Source organism: Vigna umbellata, chromosome 5 (genome assembly GCF_029865625.1).
Source record: "Vigna umbellata cultivar VRB3 chromosome 5, Vumbellata_1.0, whole genome shotgun sequence".
NCBI lineage: Eukaryota > Viridiplantae > Streptophyta > Magnoliopsida > Fabales > Fabaceae > Vigna > Vigna umbellata.
Genome location: NC_142169.1, coordinates 23,013,411 through 23,037,768, shown reverse-complemented (window position 1 = coordinate 23,037,768; position 24,358 = coordinate 23,013,411). Strand labels below are relative to the sequence as shown.

The following is a 24,358-nucleotide window of genomic DNA, read 5'->3' as shown; positions in this document are numbered from 1 at the left end:
CTTAAGTATGAGTTTGACTTATGTTTCTATATTTTTAGTTATTATTCATAAAAGAATCCATTATATTGATAGCAGTGATAATTACAGTTATGAAGTTATTATCCATTACTTTAATCATTAACTTGATTAATGGGAAAGAAATAAAAGTAATTTAGACATCAAAGTTTGTAAAGAAATATTAGCTTTGTTTATCTTTAGAATAGAAATATTCTTACAAATCATAACTACACATTAAATATATAAAAAATCCTAACCTTGACACGTTAGAATGACGGCCCGGTCTTAGAATTTCTAAACCTTCATTATAGCTAGGGTCTCTTTTAAGTGAACCAAAAACAATAAAAATAAGGATATCAAAGAAGAATCAAATAACGAGAATTAAAATTATATCCTAATTATAATTTATATCCATATATAAAGAGATACCTCTTTTTATATAAACCATTTTTATTTTCATTTCATTTTTTATAATATAACTATTAACTACTTTGTCTATAGAATAGTCGTTATTTTAAAATATTTTATATAAAACTGTTATATTTTATTGTTTATTTATTATTATATATTAGTTTGTGTTGCTAATATATAGATGTTTTTACTATTTTTTATTGTTTTTTTACATATTAGCTTAATTAATTTTTACATATTATTAACTTATAATATAATATAAATATTTAAAACTCATAATACGATAGCGTCTGTTTTTATGCTAATATGTATGTAAAAGAAAATATATCTTGTAGATGTTTCATTGAGTGCTTGCGCTATCTTTAACCTCTTATTTTTTTTCTTGATTATTCTTAATTAATCCAACCAACGTCCCATTTGTGCATCCTTCTCCACTGCAAAAGATAATAAATGAAAAAGTAATTAATTGATAAAAAGTTCACTAATTTCTAAGAAAACATTCCTAGACGGCCTAGAAATAAATCTAACAAATATTAGTGAAATATGACTAAACTAAAGTGCATCACTTATAATAACTGGAGTTTTTTCGAATTGAAATCTTAACATTAAAATCATATTTTCTAAAATACAATTAAAATTTAAATTCAATAATTAAAAAGGAGGACATTTTGAGTGTTGACTAAACAAAAACAATAAGTCACCAGATTTGATATTAAGTTCTGTAATAGTTTGTTTATAACATTAGAAGAGTATTAAAAAGAGTTATACATGTAGTATTTTTTAAAAAAGCAGCGTGTGTTACCATCAGAATCTGCATGATATTTTATTCTCTTTTTCGTAGGCTTTATACTACATGTTTCCAAGAATTTTGAATTCTCATCCTCAACTTCAGCCTATGATGACGACGTGAGATGGTAGAGTAACTTGTAATATTACCTATGTAAATCACAAAAGAAAAGAGACTTTTGTTATGCATGCAACATATATAGTGCGATGTTAACCTTTCGTTTTTCAATTTGTTCCTCTTTTCATTTTTCGTTTCAGATGAACATCTAAGGATAGGATCCTTCTCGGAAGCTGGTGAAAGTTCTCTTTTTGAAAGGAAAAGTTTCCCCTTTAAATTTTCTTGTTGTATTTCTGAGAAAGATATCATGAACACTATGCATGCATGGCCCCGCCAAGGGGTAACATTTTCAGTTTTTAAAGAATGAGACTTACCCCACCAAACCAGACCATTCATCCAACAAATCAATGCAATTAATACTACTTAATCATATCCAAACCCTTAATCATAATCACAGTTTCCTTTTAATTAAAATGTCGATCGCCACCACATACTCCAATATATCAAAGTTATCGATTAAAGATTTAATATACTAGATACGAAATGTTTTATTGTTGTTAGAAGAAAAGACGAAAACACAACAGTGAATCACTTTATAGAAAGATACTGAATGGAAGGCTTTGCATAATGACGATTCTCCTGCAATAATTTCTTTTTCCGTTTGAGTCTCTGCAAAAACAATAACTACAAAGTTAAAGCAGTACCCCAGATCAAAGAGGAAGGGAAATTAGAAGTTTTGACAAGCATTAAATAATGATGCCATCTGGTCTGAACTTTATGTAATAACCTTATTTTCAGCTGAGGCAATTGACATATATGTGATGCACACATGTCGTTCGGAATTAAAGTTGAATGAGGTGGGAAACGAACAAGATATACTTGCCCATTAAGTATAGTCATATCAAGATAGAGACAGATAATGCAGTGACATTCTCACTTAGATTTTAGCCATCTAGCTAAAGAAGAATCACTTAATAGTAGTTTGTGTTTGTTGTTTTTAATGTTGTGAAGTTCATGGTTTTACTGTGAAGGTGAAACAGCAGTGGACATATATAAGAATAAGGATGTTGAAGATCCTATGATGCTTTTCCAGTTTGGAAGTACCTTTCAAAGGTTGTTCGTGTGGGTTGTGCTAATGAGTGTCTTTGCCTGCGGCTTTCTTTAACTTTATTATTAGTTTGGTTATCTCAAATAGGATCTGAGCAAGTAGACCTAATTGATCACACCCCATGTCCCAAATAAATAAACGAATAAAAAAGAATATATTTTTACCAATTTGATTCGATGGGCATGAACGTCAAACGCAACCTTTAATCACTCTTCACCTTGAGAAAAAAAAGGAAAAGGAACCTCCCAAAAATCTTTCTCACACACATATATGGTGATAACGGCTTGTGTGTGTGTTTTGTCGAAGCATGGTCTCTTTCTTCTGCTTGAAGTTTTTTCTCCATATTCCCCAAACAAAAAATACCCTATACCCACAACTTGGGGAATCGCCAAGCATCAAAAGAAAAGAAAATTATCAAAGCAACCAAGCATATGTCATTTGGATAATCATAATTGAGAAAATAAAATTAAAATGGAAATAAAACCAAACTTTAGTTCTCTAGGGTACACTTCAAATGAAGGAATTTTATTTGTGTTTCCTTTTTTTTTTATAAATGAATTTTTAATTTTTATATATTATTATACATACTAAAAAATATATTTTTCCTTTCAAAGTTATGGTGATTATGGGTCAAAATTATTTTTTCCTTTTTCCCTTTTCCTTTTATTGATTGGGGGCCTCACTAAGAAAGTTGTCTCATCTACTTTGAGGAGGATCAAAAGTACCTCAAATTAGCCCTCTTAGAGTGGTCCATTTATTTAAAGGATCATATATTTTGTTCCAACCCCAAGGCATGGTAATCATTTTATTTAAAAACAAATATATAAATATATATATTTCACAAAACACGCAGATATAATTTTTGTGCATTATGACGTTCATGCATTGCCTTTTGATCTTATTCTGATTGGCTGCATATCTAAAGGAATCAATAAGGTAAAGTTACCTAATGAGTCCTTTTTTATACACAAAAAATTCATTGATTATGCTTACCAAAAAATTTCCATCCTTATGTGCGGTAGCGCTAGTCTAAGTGCTTTTTATTTTAAGTGTTTTGAGATGAATTTAAATACTTTTATCGATAAAAATCATTATTCAAATTAAATTATAATTAATAAACAAGTATTTAATTAACATTTGGAGTATTCTATTATATAGCTCAAGGAAAAACTCGATTATACTTATATACAACATTTTGCTATTTTACAATTGTATTTTTGTCATATATTGAGATAATGTACAGAATAAACAATCATTTATTTCATAGTAAGAAATAACATAAATATTAGATGTTAATTCATTTGCAAGTTAGGTTAATGTTTCATATGTTGATGGATCATTGATGATTTATTGTTTACACTATATGCCATAAAAATATAGTTATGCTCCATTACTACTCATTTGTCTAGTTATCATGGAGTCGTGTCTTTGATAATACTTCTGTGTGTAGCTAAGTATGGCATGATCTCGTAATGTTCGGAACTCAAACGTTAGAAGTTCTTAGTGCCATAACATTTACCCCGAATCTTTGTCTCCAAAAAACTCTTTTCAATATAATTCGCCCTACTAAATCTTTCTATTTAACTATAGTACTCCTTACAAATTTCATAATACTCAAACTTCTGAAAAAAAAAACACAGAAAAGCTCTAACTTCTATTTTTATATTTGCTTTCTAAATAACACTTTCTTTAATAAATTTTAATTCTTTTTTCTATTTTATGAATTTCAACTAAAAAATTTGATATTTTTTATATTTTTAATTTCTATTTTTATTTTTTTCTAATTAGAAATGTTTTATAAACAAAATTTTCTGTAGTTTTAAATATTCATTTTTATATTTTTAGAATAATATATATATATATATACATATGTATACATACACACACATATATATATATATATATATATATATATATATATATATATATATATATATAAAAGTGTGTATATATATATATATATGTATATATATATATATATATATATATTATTTCAAATAAAAATAAAAAAATGGTGTTAACAATAAAAGTGTCTAGTTGATAAAATAAAATGCATGTGGGCCTAGTGGTTATAATAAAGATATGAAAGAGTCTACTGCAGGACAAAAATTCTACTAAGGGATCTATCAAAATCTTATGATTGAATTGCAATAAACGCTCATTATAGCTTTTCTAGTAAATTATATATTATTTATAAATAGTTACAAATTTATCTTAAATATATAAATTAAATTGAATATTAATCATCATTGACTTGCATATCAACTCAATCTCGTCCTTCTTTGTGTGATTGACCACAAAGAACTAATTTGAATCTAAAGGTTCGCTACATTTAAAATGCTTAAGAAATTATACAACTAAAAGAATTATATTGTTCGGTAGATAGCATATAAGGGAATTTACTCATGAATACTTATTAGGCTTAGTGCAATTTGTATTAGCTGTGTGTATTTACAACTAGAATTTACAACTACAATATCCTTAATTTAAAGTTATCATTGTAAAAAGAAGAATATAACGAATAACAAACAAAAGAAACGGTAATTTAAAATTTACAAAAAGAGTATTATATATAGAATATATAATTCAAGTTATAAAATTTTATCAATTATTTATCAATATATACTATTCATAAGATAACACTATAATAAAAACTTAATTATCCAAATACAAGCATTGATGTTGAATCTCAAGGGGTCACTAATGCAAAAAAGACTTCTACATCGATTAAAATTGGCTTTTTATACAAGTTTTGGAATTGATATAGAAAGTATTGACTTTTTATATCCGATTTTAGAACCAGTATAGAAAATGTCACTTTTTATACCAGTTAAATGGACAACTGGTATAGAAAAGTTTATTTTCACCTAACCCAACACAAACACTTGTTCACGAGCTTAAACCTTCATTATACTCATGCAATCCCCATCTCCATCATCAACCAATTACCAACCACTAACAACCTCAAGCAACCCTCTAAACTCCACGCACCAGCATCATCTTTAATCCACTCAATAACCATAGAACGACAAGGCTATTTCCTCCATACACACCTATTATCTCCATAACAACCATTCACCACATGACCAAACAGAATCAACCATCACCTTCCAACAAAAAACCTGCATAGAACATAACCGCTCTAGCCCTACCAACACCCACACATGATCATATCTAGTGTCACCATCACCTTCGAATCTCATAGGCACAAATTCAGTCCCCTTCAACACCGAATTTTTCCATCTTCGATTTTCAGCACCCATATCCACTCACAAAAAATAACAAAAAAAAAAAGAGAGAAGAAAGGGAGAAACAATCGCTAACGAGTCGAAGTTTCGATCGGATGCAAGCTGTGATGGTTGTAGAGGGAGCAACAACCTTGGGTTACGCAAATATGTCTCGCAAAGATGACGAGACGTCAAATGCTCCTCGTTCGCACTAGTGGTGCATGCGGTTGCTTTGGTGGTGGTCTCAAACACAAGTTCTATAGTGGCGCCGACTTTGACTACTGCCAAAGGACACGACAACTGGTAGTTTCGGGCATTCATATAAGGCCTCGCATATTGGGAAAGAAAGAAGAGAAAGATGTTTTGCCAGATGATAAAGGAAAAGGAGAATGAGGTTAAGGATTTGGGAACCCTCCGTTTACAAACAAAAGAAACAAGATGATTGTCAGTTTTAGAGTGTTAGTTTTCAAGTGTAAATGAGTTTATAACAATTTGGGTGTGGGGACACATGACCTCGATTTTACTTTGGTGGATCTTAACAAGATGAGTTATATTGAGGAACCATTTATTATGGCTAGTTAAGCAAGACAAATATTTTTGTCAATGATTTAGCCAATCAAAAGTGGTTAGTCGTATTGGAAAGAAGAAGCACGTACAAAAATCATGATGAAGACTCTCTAGATATACTTGAGACAACGTCTTTCTCATCAAGAACCATTCAAGGCAAGGTTAATGATGTAGTCAATGACAACCATTCCATTCAAAGTGATCCCAATGAAGGCATATGAGAGGAAATCCTTGAGTCATGAGGCCTATAGGAAGATGAAGCTCCAAATGAAGGAAGGAATGAACGGATGCATGGTAGTTATGGAGCAACGCTTCATGGAAAAACTTTAACAACAATAACAAATACAAAGAGCACTTGAAGAAAAACTTTAGTCCATGCAACAATAAAATATGGAATTACCCACCAAAACTCTAATAGGATATTATGTAAGCACAAAAGGCCCATGCTCTATTGTAGATCATACTTATTACACAAATCAATATGAGTTATTGGTTGATAGAGATCCTTCAGTGGCTATAGGATGACAACTTGAAGAAGGGTAAATTATTCATGATGCTCTTATGTCGCCTTACTAGGTGCATATGATGATTGGTGAAGTTTAACATCTCTATCTTTAAATGTTTAAATGTTTGTGACAATTTTAGAAATCCAATTCTGCGAGGGAGACCATAAAAACATTTATAGCTTGAAGTAAAACATTAATCATGATTCCTTCCATAGAAAAATAAAATCTAAATTAAAATTCATGTTTTAAAATTAGAATTGGTTAAATGAAGTCTGCTTATAATAATTTGACGTTGTTGTTTGGTAACTAAATTGTTTATAAAAAGTATATGCAAACTGTTGATTATTATTTTGATTCAAATATAATCTTGAGAACTTATTTAAAAGGAATCTTCGAAAAGTAATTTTGAATTCATTTTTATCTGAAAAAAAATGCAACTAATTAGCATAGTGGTAGTAAAATTTAGAAGATTTTAGTAACTCTGTTAGTGTCGACAATCTAGGGCGCCGCATATGATTATATACACGCACCTAAAATTTTCAAAACACTATCCCTTAAGAATATATATATTTTTTTCACACACCAGAACCCCCTGTTTCTTCTAAGGTGGGTTTTTATCATGGTCTTATGAAAAGGAAAATTCCACCTCAGCAACTTATAATATATAGAGAGAGAAAGGGGAGGAAATAGTTATTCGAGCCGAGGGAGACAAAGATGTCCCTACTGTATTGGAATATGAATGCAAAAAGGAGAATACACCACATAACATATTCTTGCGTGTTGGCTTGTTTGGTCTCCTTTACATGTTCATGGCACGGTATATCATGGGGCTGTAGAACTACCTCCCAACACTGTTCACATTAAATCATTTATTAATTTTAATCTCTTATTGCTGCACCAGATGTGATCAACAATTTTCATATATTCTCACATTCTTTTTCTCTTTTTTATTCAATTTTTCCTTTTCCTACTTATCTTTTCCTCTCATTTTAGCACATCATTCATAACTTTTCTTATATGTTATGGTCCAATAGTTGTTTTATCTGTAACACTAAAGGATGCATGTACATGCATGGAGTTGTACATACGCTACGTACTTATTATCACTTTGAGTCCTTTTTAATGTTATAACATTTGAATTATTCTACGTTATTATTTAAAAAAAAAGAAAGAAAATTGAAGTGATGATTATTGTGGATCAGTCGTTTGTGAGGTTGTTTCGTAATCACAGTGCAGGGCATATTGGGGGTATGGGTGGTTTTAGGATAGGGACTTGCCATAAAAGCACAAATGCCACATACAAAAGATGATGGTGAGAGACACACACGACTCTGTAGAGAGAGAAATGATCTGATGGAGGTAGGAGAGTCTCAACAGGTCAATATAGTGGTAGGGTTGGTCTCCACAACAAAAGGGTGGGATATTGATGGTCAATAAATGCTTTAATTACAGTTTGCTGTTCAGTTCATCCATTCAATTCCCACCATTTCTTACCCTCACAAAACACTTAGTCATTTTTCATCGCTTTTTATTTTGGAGTTCAAAGAGAAAGACTTAATTAATTGAATGTACGACCTAAATGATTATATATTCTGTAATATTTATCTGTCTTAAATAGAAGTATAAGCAGGTCCTGTTAGGGAAGCAAAGAGAAGGAAGGCATGCAGAAAGAAAGAGAAGAGATGTTTCATTTGATTTGTTTCTATATTATTATTATTATTGGTGGGGTGTTTTTGACATTGGTGTGAATTGTACATCACGTATACATGTACGTACCATATGGATTGAAGACTCCACCTAAAATAGAGCAGAGAAAAGAGGTCAAAATTTGCTGAAAGGTCGTTTCAGTGTACAGTTTATCCATCAGATATGGAAGAGAGGTGTGTATGTACTGTAGGAGGCATCGGTATATGTTGCCAATCAGCCCAACCAACACAACTTGGGCTCCACAGTTTTGCAGTTTTCATCTCTCTCGACACAGCACAACACTTGAACAACTTTTGCCCATTCTCTCTCTCTCTCTCTCTCTAACCAAAGCTGCAAATGAGATCCACTTCATTGCAGTAGTACCCTCATACCTTGCAAACTTCACACTGGGACCATTATGATATCACCCATCCTACCTATATATCTTTTGATATCCTCCTTTATAATATGTATTTCTCTTAAAAAGCTAATCATTTGCTTTGAATTTTCCAAGCAAGGGTGAATCTGAAATGGTATATGTTCCATCTATCAACAAACACATATCTTCTCCACTACCCAAAGCAAAAGGGCATCATATGCACCACCCCAACAAAAAAGCTGACGTATATTTCAGTTTCGCAGCATGAAAAGCCTATCTAATTACCCCTAATATACTTCCTTCTTCCAAATACATCACCTTAAACCCTCACCCCTTTAATTTACCCTCCACTCATAACCTACCTTCGCTTTTTTCTCTTTCCCGCACACAAATTCTACGCTTATTTTATTATTCAATACGTACCAATTAGGTCATCTTCACCCAAGCAACTTATCGATGCCATAATATCTCTGAAATGCCCCACAGGTATATTTTCTTCATGCACATGCACCATGTCCCCCAAAGTTTAGAGATGATTATATATAATGTATTTCAGAGAGAGGGGGAAAAGCCTTTTCTTCATCTTGACTGCTTTTTCATTAAATTACGTTTATGGTCATCGTTGGCTTCTGATTACTAAAATTGCACTTATTGTTCCCATTGATTCACCAGTCATTATAATGTGTCATATAGAGTTTTCAAAAATTGTAGTTGAGGCGAAAGTTATAGTATATAACAACTTTAAACCATAGATGCATATATACTAAACGGATAAAAGAAGAGTACAAAATATATATATCTGATAAATTACACGTAAATATATCTGACGCCTCTACTGATAGCTCCGCAAAATGAACCCACACTAATAAAGAAAAACATGCAGTGAATTAATTTAAATAGAACTTGAGACATTACTTTATCATTAATCAATAATCAATAATCAATGAGCTTAAGCTATGCTTTTGCTGAAGATAGAAATCAAATAAGAATAATTCTAAGCATCTCATAGTAAGAGAAGGGAACGATGTCTTATACACGAGAACAAATTCAAAGTTGGATATATATATATAGCTTTGCCAGCTTTGTGTTTTGTATCCAGTCTCTAGTCCTAGCTAATATTACCAACAGAAGAAAGGAAAAGAAGAAGAAATTAACTTTCCATTAAACTTGGTGCTTATATATATATAGTGCTGAATAGGAAGCCAACGCTTTATATATATATATATTCCCCAATCGTTGGACAAAATAACTAGGATAATTCACATACATAAACCCAGCAGTCTCGTTAATCACTGTGTGGAATCATCGTTATCTTGTTCTACTTCAGATGCTGGCTCATCTTCTTCTTCGAAACCATCGATTCCATAAGCTGCATGGCCACTTCCAAAAGCTTTAATATGGTCTTTAAGAGATCTCTTGTGCTTGAAATCGGAGCCGCAGATGCAGTACCAGAGCTTGCCACAGTTCTTCTCATGAGTTCTCCAATCGCCCCTCACCGCAAAAGCCTTACCGCATTTCCTGCACATGAAAGGTTTAATCCCATGCTTCCTTTTGTAATGCGTTTGAAGTGTTCTAAAGTCTTTGAGAGGCTTTGATCTCGGGTGATCAATGTTGTTTCTGCACCCCGGAGCACAACAATAGCAAGGAAGCCTCAGCATGCCCGTTGGTTGGGTACCCCTCAGAGATTCAGGTCCTTTTCTGTACTGTGATCCATGCCCCCACATATGCATCTGAACACCCCTCAGTCAAAGCACACAAAAATGTTACAATAAAGAAAACAAATTAAGTTGAAACAAGAAGAAATCAGTTTCGTTAAGTTAGTTAATTTCAAGATTTTTTTCACAGTGAATTTGTAGAGCATAATATTAAGATATAACAACCAGAAAGGTGCTAAGATATGATTTGGAGTACAGCTTCCTTTCCAAAATAAAGGAATATACATCTGGGAATCAAGAAGAATGCGGGAGGTGTTATATATGTATGCTTTGATAGTGGTCGCTTCAAAAGAACAAAAGGGCTATATTCGTAAAGAGCAAATTTAATAAAATTTAGATGAGTACTGGTTCTTTCATAGTTTTGTTTGCAATGGTAAAAGAAGGAGGACAAACGAAAAAGGTAAAGAGAGGAGTAGATGTAGGCTAGCTATGTCCCATGTATGGGGCATTCAGAAGCAAAGGACCACAAAAGAGAAACGAAATTGGTGTAATTATCTGAGCGATCTGGAAGAAACTCTGCAAGATTTTCAGTTCTACCAAAATATATAAAGAGCACAGACTTCAATGTACTGAAGGCATAAGGCATAAGGAACATAGCTTGAGTTGTTTAATCAACGAAAAGGAAAGGTGGTAAGGTACTGATCCCAGTCTCAGTCTGGATCAGAAACCACTCGTTCATTATTTAACCAAATTTTATATATCAAACCCGCTCACCATGCAAAAAACAACCCCAAATTAAACTCGTTAAAAAGATCAAATAAAATCACGACTAGAAGCGAAATCGAGGTATATAGACCTGGAAAAAAGGATGAAAATAATTTATAAATAGAAAAAATAAAGAAAGGAAAGGAAAGGAAAAGCAGAAGACAAGCAGCATAGATTGCAACCCAAGCTTTTCCTCTTTCCATCGAAGCATCAAGGAACCGTTAGAGGTTCAAATCAGGGAAGAAAGTTATAGACAGAAAGGAGAAGCAGAAGCAAAGGAAAGGAAAAAAATCTTTTTATTTTAATTTTTTTCTTTTGGGACCTTGAATTAGAAAGGAAGTAGAGCAAGAAAACCTTATAAAAAAAAGTAGTAGAAAAAGGACACGAAGAAAGAATTCGAAAGGGTGATGGAGGTGTGTATAGCTTCTAAAATAAGTCTGGAACCACAATTTTCTGCAGCAACATCAAGAGTTTTGGGGTGTCGGTGACCACAAGTACGGTTGCATCCACTGTTATTTGTTACAATATAAAAAAAATGAGAAGTTGCAAGCAGTTCTGCAATTTAAAAACCTTGTGTGGCAGTCATTGATATGTGTGACATATACCTGCATGTTGTTGTATCTGTTGAAAGTTTTGCAGCAAACAGGGCAAGAAAACTGAGTAGGACCAATGAGAATCTGAGAAGGAGTAGGGATCCAGTACTGGCCCTTGTTGAGTCTGAAGCCAGCAGAAGAATCCTCAGCAGCACCATCTCCATGATCTTTGTCAGTGGTCTCCGAGGAAGAAGAGAGGACGGAAGCCATCTCAGCAGCACTAGGGCTTGGCAACCCTATGTGGAGTGCAACAGTGACAGTGCCATCTTCGTCATCTTCTTCCTCTTTGGGGTGGATGTGCATCCTCTCCTCCACATCCATGGGTCCAGTGCAAGACAGGTCCTCCTCCTCCTCCTCTTGCTTGGCCGGACTGAGTCTCAGAAGGGGTAGTTCTTCTCTCAAAGGAGGGGAAGGTGGAAAGGAAGAAAAAGTTGCAGTTGTGGAAGAAGTATGGTTGTGGTGGTGGTGGTAGTGGAAAAAAGTGGTGTCGGTTGTTTTGGAGTGGTTGATGAAGTTGTGGTGGACATAGGGAGCGTGAGGAGAAGGGTTTGAAGATGGGAAATGGTGATTGAAACGGAAGAAGGAAGAGGATGAGAAAAAATTGGAGTAGGGATCAGCCATGGGTGAAAAAGGTAAGTTTGTGATTGTGTGTGGGTTTGAGGAGAGAGTGGGAACAGTTTATGGCTAGTTGTCTTTGCTTTTATAGAGAGATAGAGAGAGTACAAGATGGCTGAAGGAAGTGAACGGTGGAGAGAGAAAGAGAGACCGAAAGAGATTGCATTGCGGTATCAAACATGGGAAAGAAGGTAAGTGGAAGAAGAAAATAAATAAACTTCTCAAAAAAAAAGAACACTGTCACTTTAATTAGTCTTTCAACTTGATAAAAAAGGTTTAATCAGTTAAAAGTATGCATGTAGGAATCTAATGACATTTCCAAAAAAAAAAAAAAATACGTATATTTTTATGTAGAACGCCGTTAGCGTCAGTTTACGGTTACAGTCTCCATACGAATACTATACATATTGGATTCATTTTTTTCAGTGGTAAAAGTCAGCCATTTCACTCACCAGACTGTCACGTAAGCGATTCCATTTCGAATCACTTAATCAATGAAGTGCTTTTTAGTAGGTTAAAAATTAGCTTTTTTATATTTGCTGTAAAATTATACGAAATTGTTCCTTTTTTCAAAAATATCTTATCAAATAGTTAAAAGAGTATTTCAAACTTTCAACTGATTTTTTTTCAATAATATTTTTTTTATGTCCACATAATTTTGAAAGATTAAATAGTTTAGGTATGGTTAATTAATAAGTAATGATGGAGAGGGAAAAAGACAAAAAACGATGGTGGACGCTAAAACACTTGCATTTCAGACCAAATTTAATCAACAAACTTTTTTTTCTAGTACAAATTTAAATTTCTTAAAACTATTATATTCTGTCTATTTTGTTGATTTCGCATCACCAACTAAGCACCATCCTGGATTTTGATTCCTTTTTAATTTTAAGTTTTATCATCATCACGCGTGACCGTATAAGTATTTATTAATAATTATAATACTGTGACATATTCATTAAATTTTTAAAATTAATTAAATAAAAATAAATTTAATATTTTTTAGTGCTTTATATATAATTATTTTATTTACTAATTTTAATTTTATTAAGCAAAGTCCCTCTAAATTTATTTTTATTGCTTTAAAGTTATTATATCATTAATTTACTTGTAAATGTTTCTTGTCATGTTGCATGTAATTTTTACAATAATATAAATGTTCGATGGTTTAAGTAAATAAATATACACTATTGGATCATAACATCAAATTAAATTTTATATATATATATATATATATATATATATATATATATATATATATATATATATATATATTGTCAAATAAAAAAGTTTTGGAACATGTTCACGATTCATAAGTTCGTCATTAGTCTAAATATATATGGGCTTTATCGTAGTACAAATGACAAACTAAGTAACTTAAACTAATGTGACTACAATTTGTTTAAGTGGAAGTGATTCACATAATTTATATACAATCTTAAATTTATTACAAACTGAGTAAAATATCGGTTTAAAAATCTTTTATACTATTTATATTTTTAATCAATCTAATCTCTCCCTTAATAGGATATTTAATTAATTCTATTAATTTTTAAAATGTAACAATGTAATTTTTTTCATCTGATAAGCTATAACATCATTAACACATAGTAAGTATTAACTATTTTAATTTATATAAAATGAAAATTCATAACCAATATGTATTACTAATTTATGAGATTAATAATGCCAATTTAACTTAAATAAACCGAAGAATCACATTGTTATTTTTACTAAATTAAATGTTTCGATAAAAACCTTTTACTAATAAAAAGTAAAATTGAATATAATAATTAAATACTAAGGATAACAAGATAATTACATATCAAATTTTACTTTTAACGATTTATGAAAATAAAAATTATATTATTAATCCGTATATATATTTATAGTAATGTGAACGAGTATGATATTATTTTATATATGGTATTTTTAATTAAAGAATTAAAAAGGTAATTATAAAATATTGTTAGTATAATTAAACTAATAAAATGAAAAGTATATAATAAAACTAATAAATCTATTATATATAATAATTTATGGCATAAAACTAATAAAATTATTATACGTAAAGTTCACCACCTAACTATATATATATATATATATATATATATATATATATATATATATATATATATATATATATATATATATATATATATATATATATATATATATATATATATATATATATGTATATATATATATGTATATATATATATGTATATATGTATATGTATATATATATATGTATATATATATATATATATATATATATGTATATATGTATGTTACAGTGTTAATTGTTTAAAAGAATACACTAAATTTCTTTATAATGAGAGTGATTAGTTCCATTATCTTGATAATATTTTTTTACAACCGCATTTTTGCATCCGAAATATTTAATCACTTAAAATATGAACTAACACACTTGAAAACCTATTAAAAGATATAAATTAGAATGGAGAAACTTAATGTATAAAACACGAAACCTAAGTGTAGTATAGATCACAAAAAATTTAAAAAGAAATCGCCAGAAAGTAACAAATATTTGAAGTATGTAAAAGCAACTAAAAAGTTCAACAATGTCATCTAAGTGTCTTATATCAAAATCTATAAAAAAAAATATCACATTTTTTTAAAGGTTCTTAGAGCTTTTATGATATTGTTTAAAAGAAAATGTAAATGATACCTACGAGAAATAAAAAAGTTATTTAATTTACTTTAATATTACCTTAGTTTCTGTTGGTGTGACAAACTCTAATGATAGTAATTTTAAAGAAAAAAATTTCTCATACAATTCATCACTAAAAGGAATAAAACAAAAAGAATAGAAAAAAAAAATTGTAATGGAAGAAGATATATTGATAAAGGAAATGGGTGTTATAAAGGAGATAGGTGTGAATGAAGGAGATGAGTCTAGATGAAGAAGATGGGTGTAAGATGTGTGTAAACGAAGGAGATAAGAATGAATGAAGGAGATGGACGTGGGTAAAGGACATGAGTATGAATGAAGGAGATGTATAATGATATTTATGTAGAAAAGTGTGTTGTTAGGCACAATCTTGATTGGGTTTCTAAGATCAATCCTAAGTAGACCATTAGGCCCAACGTTGAAGACATGCATTGATTGGGGAAATGAATCTAATGGTATTGAAGGTTAGGATAATTTGTAATTGTTTGTTATTAAATATAACTGCGAGATTAATAGAGGTAATAAAGTGGGAGAATATCTTAAAAAGGGCTTGAATGAAAAAAGAACATGTGAGAAGCTAAGGGGTCAGAAGGTCTGCTTTATAATGGTGATCGAGAATAGGAAGAACAATTTTAATGTTCTAGCTGTTGCATCTAAGGATTTTCACTTAGAACATTTTGACTCCCATCATAGGACATGTAAATCTATCATGCGTCATATAATACGAGGGAGAAACACTAAGTGAGGAAGAGGATAGGAAAATGATAGAAGAAACATCCAACACGCTAACATAATTGAGGGCTATGATCGAGGACTTAAGGAGACATAATGGGGATATTAAGGAAAGGGTGGAGGCTTTACAACAGCAATAAAAGGAGTTGAGGAGTGAGAATGAAGAGTTGAGACACCTACTAGAAGAATCATTGAGAAACCAAGAGTTAAGGATTTATTACTCCATTCATTCAATGCCTTTAAAATTATCAACCTTAACATTGTTGATAATCGCCTAAAGTTAGTTGCACTAAGATATAACGAAGTCTCTACATCAATAGACATATTTTCATGCACTGCTTCAGCAAAGGACTATACTCCAACATCATGAATCATGTCTTCTAATCTATCGTTCATTGTCCAAACAACATATTCATGTGTTTCAAACACATTCGACATGTCTAACAATTCACCATATGCCACATTCGTGAGTATAATTTTTCAAAAATTCATCCCAGAAAAGATTTTCTCTAGTTTCGACAACATTAATTCAATCTTCTCTCATTCAAACAACTCACACAAGAACATTTCATCATTACTATGTTTTCTACACTACCGGCATTGCATTGAGCACACCTTATAAACTCTTCAACCCCTCTCTCGTAATCATCATTTATATGTGATAAATTAATTCAACTTCAATTCATATCTATATTCTATAGATACTTGATCGAAATTAGTTTTTATCCATGCCAACAAATGCTCAATGAAATAGTGTAACAGATAAAAAATAAATAAATAATATTTGTTGGGGGTCAGACACTCCAAACTCAATACTTACATGTTTGAATAATATATATCACATGTAGTACCAACAAAGTTTCTCTAAACATAATATACATCAACAAAATAAAATACAATTTAAATTCATCCAAACACAATTTCACACATTTTATCATAACTCAATATCAACACTAACACGTTTAATTATACATATTCAAAAATTTTAATTTATAAAATATAGAAAAATGTAATATCTATCCTAGAATGGTGAAGACTCGCAGTAAACCCACCAAAAAAATTACCCACTGCGAAGAACATAAGAGGAGACCTACCAGCACTCGCAAAATGCGACCCCAAACCCAGCATAAGACAAGGAAACTCGTGGTAGCCCAAAAGATTAAAGAAAGATGGCGGAAGAAAGGCAAAATGCCTCTAAATGCTAAAAGGTAGAGTTGAAGACGCATGCAGCGACGATAGTGAAGAAAAAGAGAACGACAGTGCCTTAGAGGTTCGAAGAAGGTGACGGTGACTTGGTGGGACAAAAAGGGAAACCACATTTGGTTGTGGCAATGAGGAGCACAACAAATGGAGTGACCAATGTCAATGTGAAGTTCAACCGCGGCCAAGTGCTCCAAAAACAATCTTAAATAATGACAAGTAATGATAAACAGTGGTGGATTTGTATGCTTCGACAACAATGGGAGAAGAATTGTTTGCAGGGAGAAGTTAAAATGTGAAACTATTTTAACACTTATAAGTTTTACAACAAAGATTAAGTCACTTAATCATCATCATTTTGAACATTTTCAATGATGAATGAGAGAAAGATTGTCATCATTTACCCTTATAATGTCTAATGGATGACTAGTTACAAAAAAAGTTACGATATTTACAAGTATGACACTGCATTTTGATGCAAAAAATCATTATTATTCATTATCATGCTATGCTCTTTTTTCACTAATGTAGATATTAAAAATGTATTATGTTAATATCAACCTAATCAACATTAGCTTATAAGAAAATTAGTGTCAATTAATTTAAATAAATATAAATACTAAAAATATTTAATTTTAACATATATAGTAGACTAAGAATAATTTTATTTATTTTTAATAATTACGTCTATTATCAACAAATCGATTCTAATATCACAAATAATTTTATTTATTAAAAGAATTTAAAATAGATACTTTCAATTTAAAATTGATTAAGTTTATTAGCCGACGTTAATCCGATACATTATAAGGATTTTTATTTATTAAAAAGTTAGTGTGAATTCAAAGTTGACTTAATGGAGCTTATTCTTATATTGAGCATAAGCATTAATGACATACACGTACATAATATAAAATAATTTTAAACCTTTTAATCTTTGAAAACAAAATTTAACTATTCACATTGCATTAATCGACTCTAATAATATCGCACTTTGTCATACGCATTGTTCAGAAGCTAATTTGATATTTTATTATAGTATATTAGACAGTGAAAAACATCTAAAATTATTTTTATATTACCTTATCCTCTTCGTGGCTAGTTTCATAATCAATTTCACTGCTTGAAACAGGTTGTTTGATTTAAAAGGATGAAACAAGTGGGACACAATAGCTATAGCTTAATAATTATAGTAATGAGTAATGACAAGATAGTTCTAACCATAGAAAATTGACAAGGTTGTTTACCTAATCTCCACACGATTGAACAAATATAAATGCTTCTATACTTCAATTAACTCGATTTTCCTTCTTCACTGCCACCTTCTTAAATTTATCCCATCCTTTATATTCTGTCAATAATCAATTCATGTATATATCATGATGTTGTATTAAAGTATGTTAGTTTCTTTCTGAAACAGAATGAAATTAACTGAAAAAACCTGCAGAATTCGTGAAAATATAACTATATGTTTAAACTGAAAAATCAACCTTAATTATAGTGCATTAGATCTCATTGAAAAAAAAAGTGTTATTTATAGGTAACAATAAACCTGGATGCAGCAGAAAAAACACAAACAAAAGAAATTACAGATTAGTTATTCTCTTTGTGTGTGTTTTTGTCTCTGATTATGCATTTAAGAATTGAGAGATAGTAATAGTGAGAATTGTTATATTCTGACCCTTAAGCTTTCCTTTTCCCAGTGATGCAATTTGTTAGTGGCAAACAGTTTCTTCATCCCTTTCAATTATGCATGTTAATTGCAGCTATTGGCCCACTCCTAAATGCAGTCGTTGGAGATTTAAAAGCAAGAGTTAGTTAAATTTTGGAACCAAATCATAAAAATAGACACATGAAAGGCTTTTCTTTTCACTTGTCCCTTTTCTTTTGGTATCCAAACACTAGTACAAAATAGACCTTTAACGTCACCTTTTAGACGTCTAACCCTCGAATATCAAACGTAAAAAATGACCGGTGGCATTTTTTGTAAATAAAACAACTATTTAGACGTCGGTTATGGAAGGGTCCGACGTCTAAATACCCATATACGTCGGCTCCCCCGAATAGACGTCAAAACTAAACGAAAAAGTTAAAAAAAAAATAATTTTTTATTCTATTTAGACGTCTGTTATGGAGGAAACCGACTCCTGAAGTACTTTAGACGTCTGTTAATTGGGGAACTGACGTCTAAATCCTAAATCCAGAAATTTAAAAAGTCACTTTTTGACTCCATTTAGACGTCTGATCCCGCTACTCCGACTTCTGAAGCACTTTAGACGTCTGTTAATTGGGGGAACCGACGTCTAAACCCTATATCCAGAAATTTTAAAAGTCAATTTTTGACTTCATTTAGACGTCTGATCCCGCCACTCCGACTTCTGATGCACTTTAGACGTCTGTTAATTGGGGAACCGACGTCTAAATTTTGACATTAAAACGCCGTGAACGCGAGACAGCCGTTACGCGCGCTCATTGTTCATCATCTTCGTCGCGTTTTCTCTCTACGGGTTACGCTTTTCAAGTTCGTTTTCTCACTTTTGCACCGTTTTAAATTAATTTTACTCCGATTACATCACTCTTTGATGCATTGTCTTTCATTTGAACCGATTAAAATGCGTTTTCATTGGGTTTTGGTGCAGTTATTCTCGTGTCTTTAGGCGGCATTCTATGGCCAAAATAACAGACGTCTAAAGTCCTTTTTGCACTAGTGAAAGATATTTTTGGATCCATAATCAAATCACTAATCCCTCAAAACACCAAAATCTATTTTAAGGATTCCATATTCAAAAGGTTGACCATATGCTCAAAACATAGACAAGGATTCCTTGCTGTTAAAAAAAAATTGTATTACAGGACCCTACCTTATCAAAATAGAATTATTATCTTATATTTGATGGAAAAAAATTATCATCAAGAATAACTACGTCAAATATAACATGAAAATTCTAAATTTGGAGAAAAAACATAGTTATTGTCTAATGACACCTAATATTATGCAAAAAATTTACAATATATAAACAACTATTCCTTCTCAAATGCTCGATAGCAAGAATTCAACCACATCTACTCTATTATAAGAATATAAAAAAAGTTAAACACAAACTCAAAATGTCTTAGACTTAGGATAACTAAAATCATGAACTTAGAGTCTATTATATAGTTATTAACGTTCACTCTCTTGATTATCCTAAGTGATGTGAAACTTTCCAAAATGTATTATTATCATCAACTCAAGCATCTCTACTGTGTTTAAAATAAGCACATCTCCATTGTTGTATCAACAATCGTACTCCACCATAAAGGAGTATACTTATTTGAAATTAAATTATCGCAAGAATTTCTTTTCACTACACATTTGCATCAAAGCTACTCAATACCCATGTATAATCACCACACACCTTGCATCAATATTAGTCAATGTCCTTGCACAATTATCACACACCCTACATCAATAGCAATGCTTGCGAATAATTACCACACTCTGCATAAATGTTAACCAATGTTTGTGTATAATACCACACACCTTGCATCCATATTAGTCAATACTTGTGCATAAAATTACCACTAGGAAAGACTCATCCTCACTTAAAACCAACATTAGTCCTCCATGAAACTCGTCAGAAAGGTTGCAACCATCGAAGTAGCATTGGACTTTCCTACACCTCGCTGGAAGTACACTAGTTCCCACAGCTCCATCGTTAGCCTTCACTGAACACCACGTTAATCAGTGCAAGCTCTTCTATGAAAAGCTCCCCAGATCCACACTCGCACCTCGCGAACCTCCACAAATTCATTGTGCTAGCATGATGTTGATAGTGTTCCTTTTATCAAATTTCTCTATCTCACATTTGATCACACTTGCAAATGTTATTGTAACTTCATCATCAAGGATAATTTTCCAACGACAAAGAATTCATCTTTTGATGTGGAACATCAAACTAAACTACAACCACTGAACATACCAAGAATATTATATGAAACTATAAGCTCTTGATACCACTCATGAGAAAAAACACATCATCAAGAAAAACATCAAATAACACTATGTGAAAAATTGTACCAACACATAAACAACTCTCTTCCTTTGACCCCAAATACTTTCACACTCTTTGAACAAAAATTAAATTACATCCTACGATACTCTACTGCAAGACTATAATAAAAATCAAATACTCAAAATGTCTTACACTTAGAGCCAACTAAAATCTTAAACTTGAATTATTATATAGCCACTTACACCTATTCTTTTGCTTATTTTAAGTGACGTGAGATCTTTCAACATATATATTTATCTATTGAGAATACAACTGTGAATATAAGTCCTACGGTTAAACAAAAATAAAAAAATTAACGTCGTATAAAGATAAAAATCTCGTAAACTTCCTATTATTTTTTAATCTTTCCTCAAAATACCTACAATATTAAGATAAATGAGAATATAACATAAGTAAAAGATTAATAAATTGAATACTATACTCTTCCTCGTAAATCTTCGAAAGACCCATCATTATTGTACATATATAATGGGAAGAATGTGATACGAACACTTTTGTGGTCACCGTTAACTATATGCTACATTTGTTTTTGTCCTTGAGAACAGAATATTGCCACACAAATTTAGTTAGATATAATGAAAATATTGCCACACAAATTTAATGAAAATACCACCATTTCGACCACCACCATTGGTATTTAAGTGTTTTCACCGACCAAACGTATAGAATGTGAAATAATATTGATATGGTGGATCTTTATTATATTATATGTGTAATATATATAAGGTCACTTACTATATGAGAAGCAGGTAGATGAGTGAAATGGAATTTGAAGTTTAAAGAAAATGAAAGAAGATGGTTGGTGAGTAATTAAATTTAGAGAATGCACACATCCCATTAATTCCAACAAACACAAGATTAAAGTGGAATGTGTTTGTAAAGAGATGACAGACACCAGAGCACATGTAACAATGTTGTGAAGTTGAAAGGATAAATGCAGAGACAACAAACAAAGCAGTTCCAATATGCGGCCAACATTTCCATTGGTATGCGTACATTGGTCGGCTATGTTACCTATGAACTCATCTGCCTCACAAGATGTTGAAATTAAAAGTGTGATAAATTATTTAATGTGATAAATTTTAAAATATTTTTGCTTTCTATTCGGTATCAGGTAGAATTCAAAAGATTATCTTTAAGAGTCCATAAATGTATGCTAAAATAATATAATACTTAAATACTTTTTAGTTTTTAAATTTGAAAAAAAAAAATTGATTTGTAATTTTATAATTTAAAAAACATGTTTTAATCCTTGCATCCAACCGCTACCCAAACTTCATTAAAATAAACATTTTTGAAATGGAAACACAAATATAAAATTTTTATTTTAAAACTAGACTTAATTAAGTTTAAAAGTATTGTAGATTTATTAAATTTTGTGATGAATCATCAAAGATTTAAAAAAATTAATTGAGACTTTATTATTAGATTTTTTTTCTTTAACTAAGCTATATGATTGTTAACGAGACAATGTTATATATTGTTACTTTGTCCATTTTACTTAATTTTTATCCTATGTAATTTTATGATTACATGATTTTATAATTTATATAATTTTATAATTTATATCAACAACCAAGACCGTTAGAGTTATTTGTGAAAGATAGTGTAACATTTTATAGTTTCACCATATACTAGTGTATGAAATCGTCAAGTCAAGGAAGATGATTCCTATGTTTTTTTTTACCTTATCAAATTCTTAAAATAATCAAATGATCTATGAAGTTGTCCTACCTCCTCCCTTGTCCAACTTATATAATGTTCTTTTATGTATCAATATGTTGAGAAATATGTACTTGACCTTGATCATATTCTGAAATCATACTAAAATTGAAGGAGATTATATCTTTGATGCCAAGATAGCTAGTATTATAAATTTTCAAGTGAAGCAATTGTGTGGTAGAAAAATTAGTTGAGTTAAGGCTTTTAGGATCTCAGGTTTGGTAATTGTATCTAATAGATACGAGAAAATATATGTCAAATATATATCTTCATCTTTTTCCTGGTAAGAGAATTTTCAAGGATGAAAATGTTTGTTGAGGAAAATGTGAAACCTTGAGCCTAAGGCCCATCCTTTTCATTCCCTTCTATTATTCTTTCTTTGTCCTTCTTTTATTTATAGAGGTGTTGCATGCCCTCCTTTTCTATGATCAATCATCTTCCCTTTCATTTCTTATCTCTTTCACAAATTGATCATATCATCTATGTGATTAAATTTTAGTAGGGTTTAACTTGGTGAGTCACTGGATGGACTTATCTATTTGATTCAAACAAGAGTATTTGAAGTTAAGATGAAACCAAACTTATTATACTTGTTTTCTTGATGGACATTAAATAAAACTCAAAAACAAAAACAAAAAATAGAAGTGAATGAAACTCATGAAAATAACATTGAATTGATTCAACAATTGCTTTATAGAAATGAGAAAACAAGAACACGTCAAATCCTTATAATCTCTCCATTAAACAAGTGATATTCAAGGGTAAAAAATTGATTATAAGAAAAAAAGATAGAAATAAAAAAATAGAGAAGATAGAAGATAAAGAAATCACCACCTGAATTTAGAAAACTTAAGATTTTATAAATGATGCTAATATCTTAATGAACTCACAATGGAGAGATAATTCTTGGCCAAAGCTTTCATTCAATGGAAGTTGTCTTATAAATGGATGTAGGGATAGCAATCGGTCGGATCGGACACGGATAATGTCTAATCGCAATCCGACCTGACAAAAAGAAAATTTACATGTTACCTAACTCGCTACCCGCATGAATACTTGCTTAAAAAATATCCATGGATATTTTATACTATAACATCTATTCCTTATCATCCATTTATATTTGTGATCAAATTCCTTTTTTTTGATTTTTTTTTTTGAGAATTTTGGTTCTCTCAACTACTTTTACTTTGAATAGTGTTTTTTTTTTTTTCATAAACTTGTAGGTCACTAGATTTTGGAGTTCTCAGGTTTTGTTTTGACTCCAAGTAAATTTTGAATTAAGAGAATTATTATGAATCATTGTTAGAATAATACATTGGTTATGATTATGGGTTATCCTAGATAATTGTTATTAATAAGGTAACAAAAGAGCACCTATCTCAAGAATGTAACATTTTATGTCTCATGCGAGAAATACATTACTTATTAATTAAAACAATTAATAAGTAAATAAATTAGTAATAAAATATAAATTAGTAACTGGACTAATTAATTATGATTATTGTTATTTGATAAATAATAGAAATTATATCTATATAAATCACTAGTAGATAAACATTGTTCATTTCCTAACAAGTTTGTATGATCTATCCTACATTCAT

General features: G+C 30.8%; 1 protein-coding gene across 1 annotated transcript; it reads right to left on the bottom strand.

The window, feature by feature from the left end:
- Positions 1-9,703: 9,703 nt before the first annotated feature.
- On the bottom strand, positions 9,704-12,515 carry LOC124827400 (zinc finger protein WIP2-like). Its single transcript, XM_047300449.2, has 2 exons — positions 11,751-12,515; positions 9,704-10,455 (listed from the first exon to the last, which is right to left on the bottom strand). The coding sequence occupies exons 1-2, from the start codon at positions 12,357-12,359 to the stop codon at positions 10,015-10,017; spliced, it is 1,050 nt and encodes a 349-aa protein (XP_047156405.1). The 5' UTR covers positions 12,360-12,515; the 3' UTR covers positions 9,704-10,014.
- Between the last annotated feature and the right edge of the window lie 11,843 nt (positions 12,516-24,358).

Bases quoted from the DNA above. Each gene is read 5' to 3' on its own strand.
- LOC124827400 (XM_047300449.2), bottom strand. From the start codon at position 12,359: ATGGCTGATCCCTACTCCAATTTTTTCTCATCCTCTTCCTTCTTCCGT. The intron at 10,456-11,750 runs GTATATGTCACA...AGGGGTGTTCAG, and splicing joins ACAGATACAACAACATGCAG to ATGCATATGTGGGGGCATGG.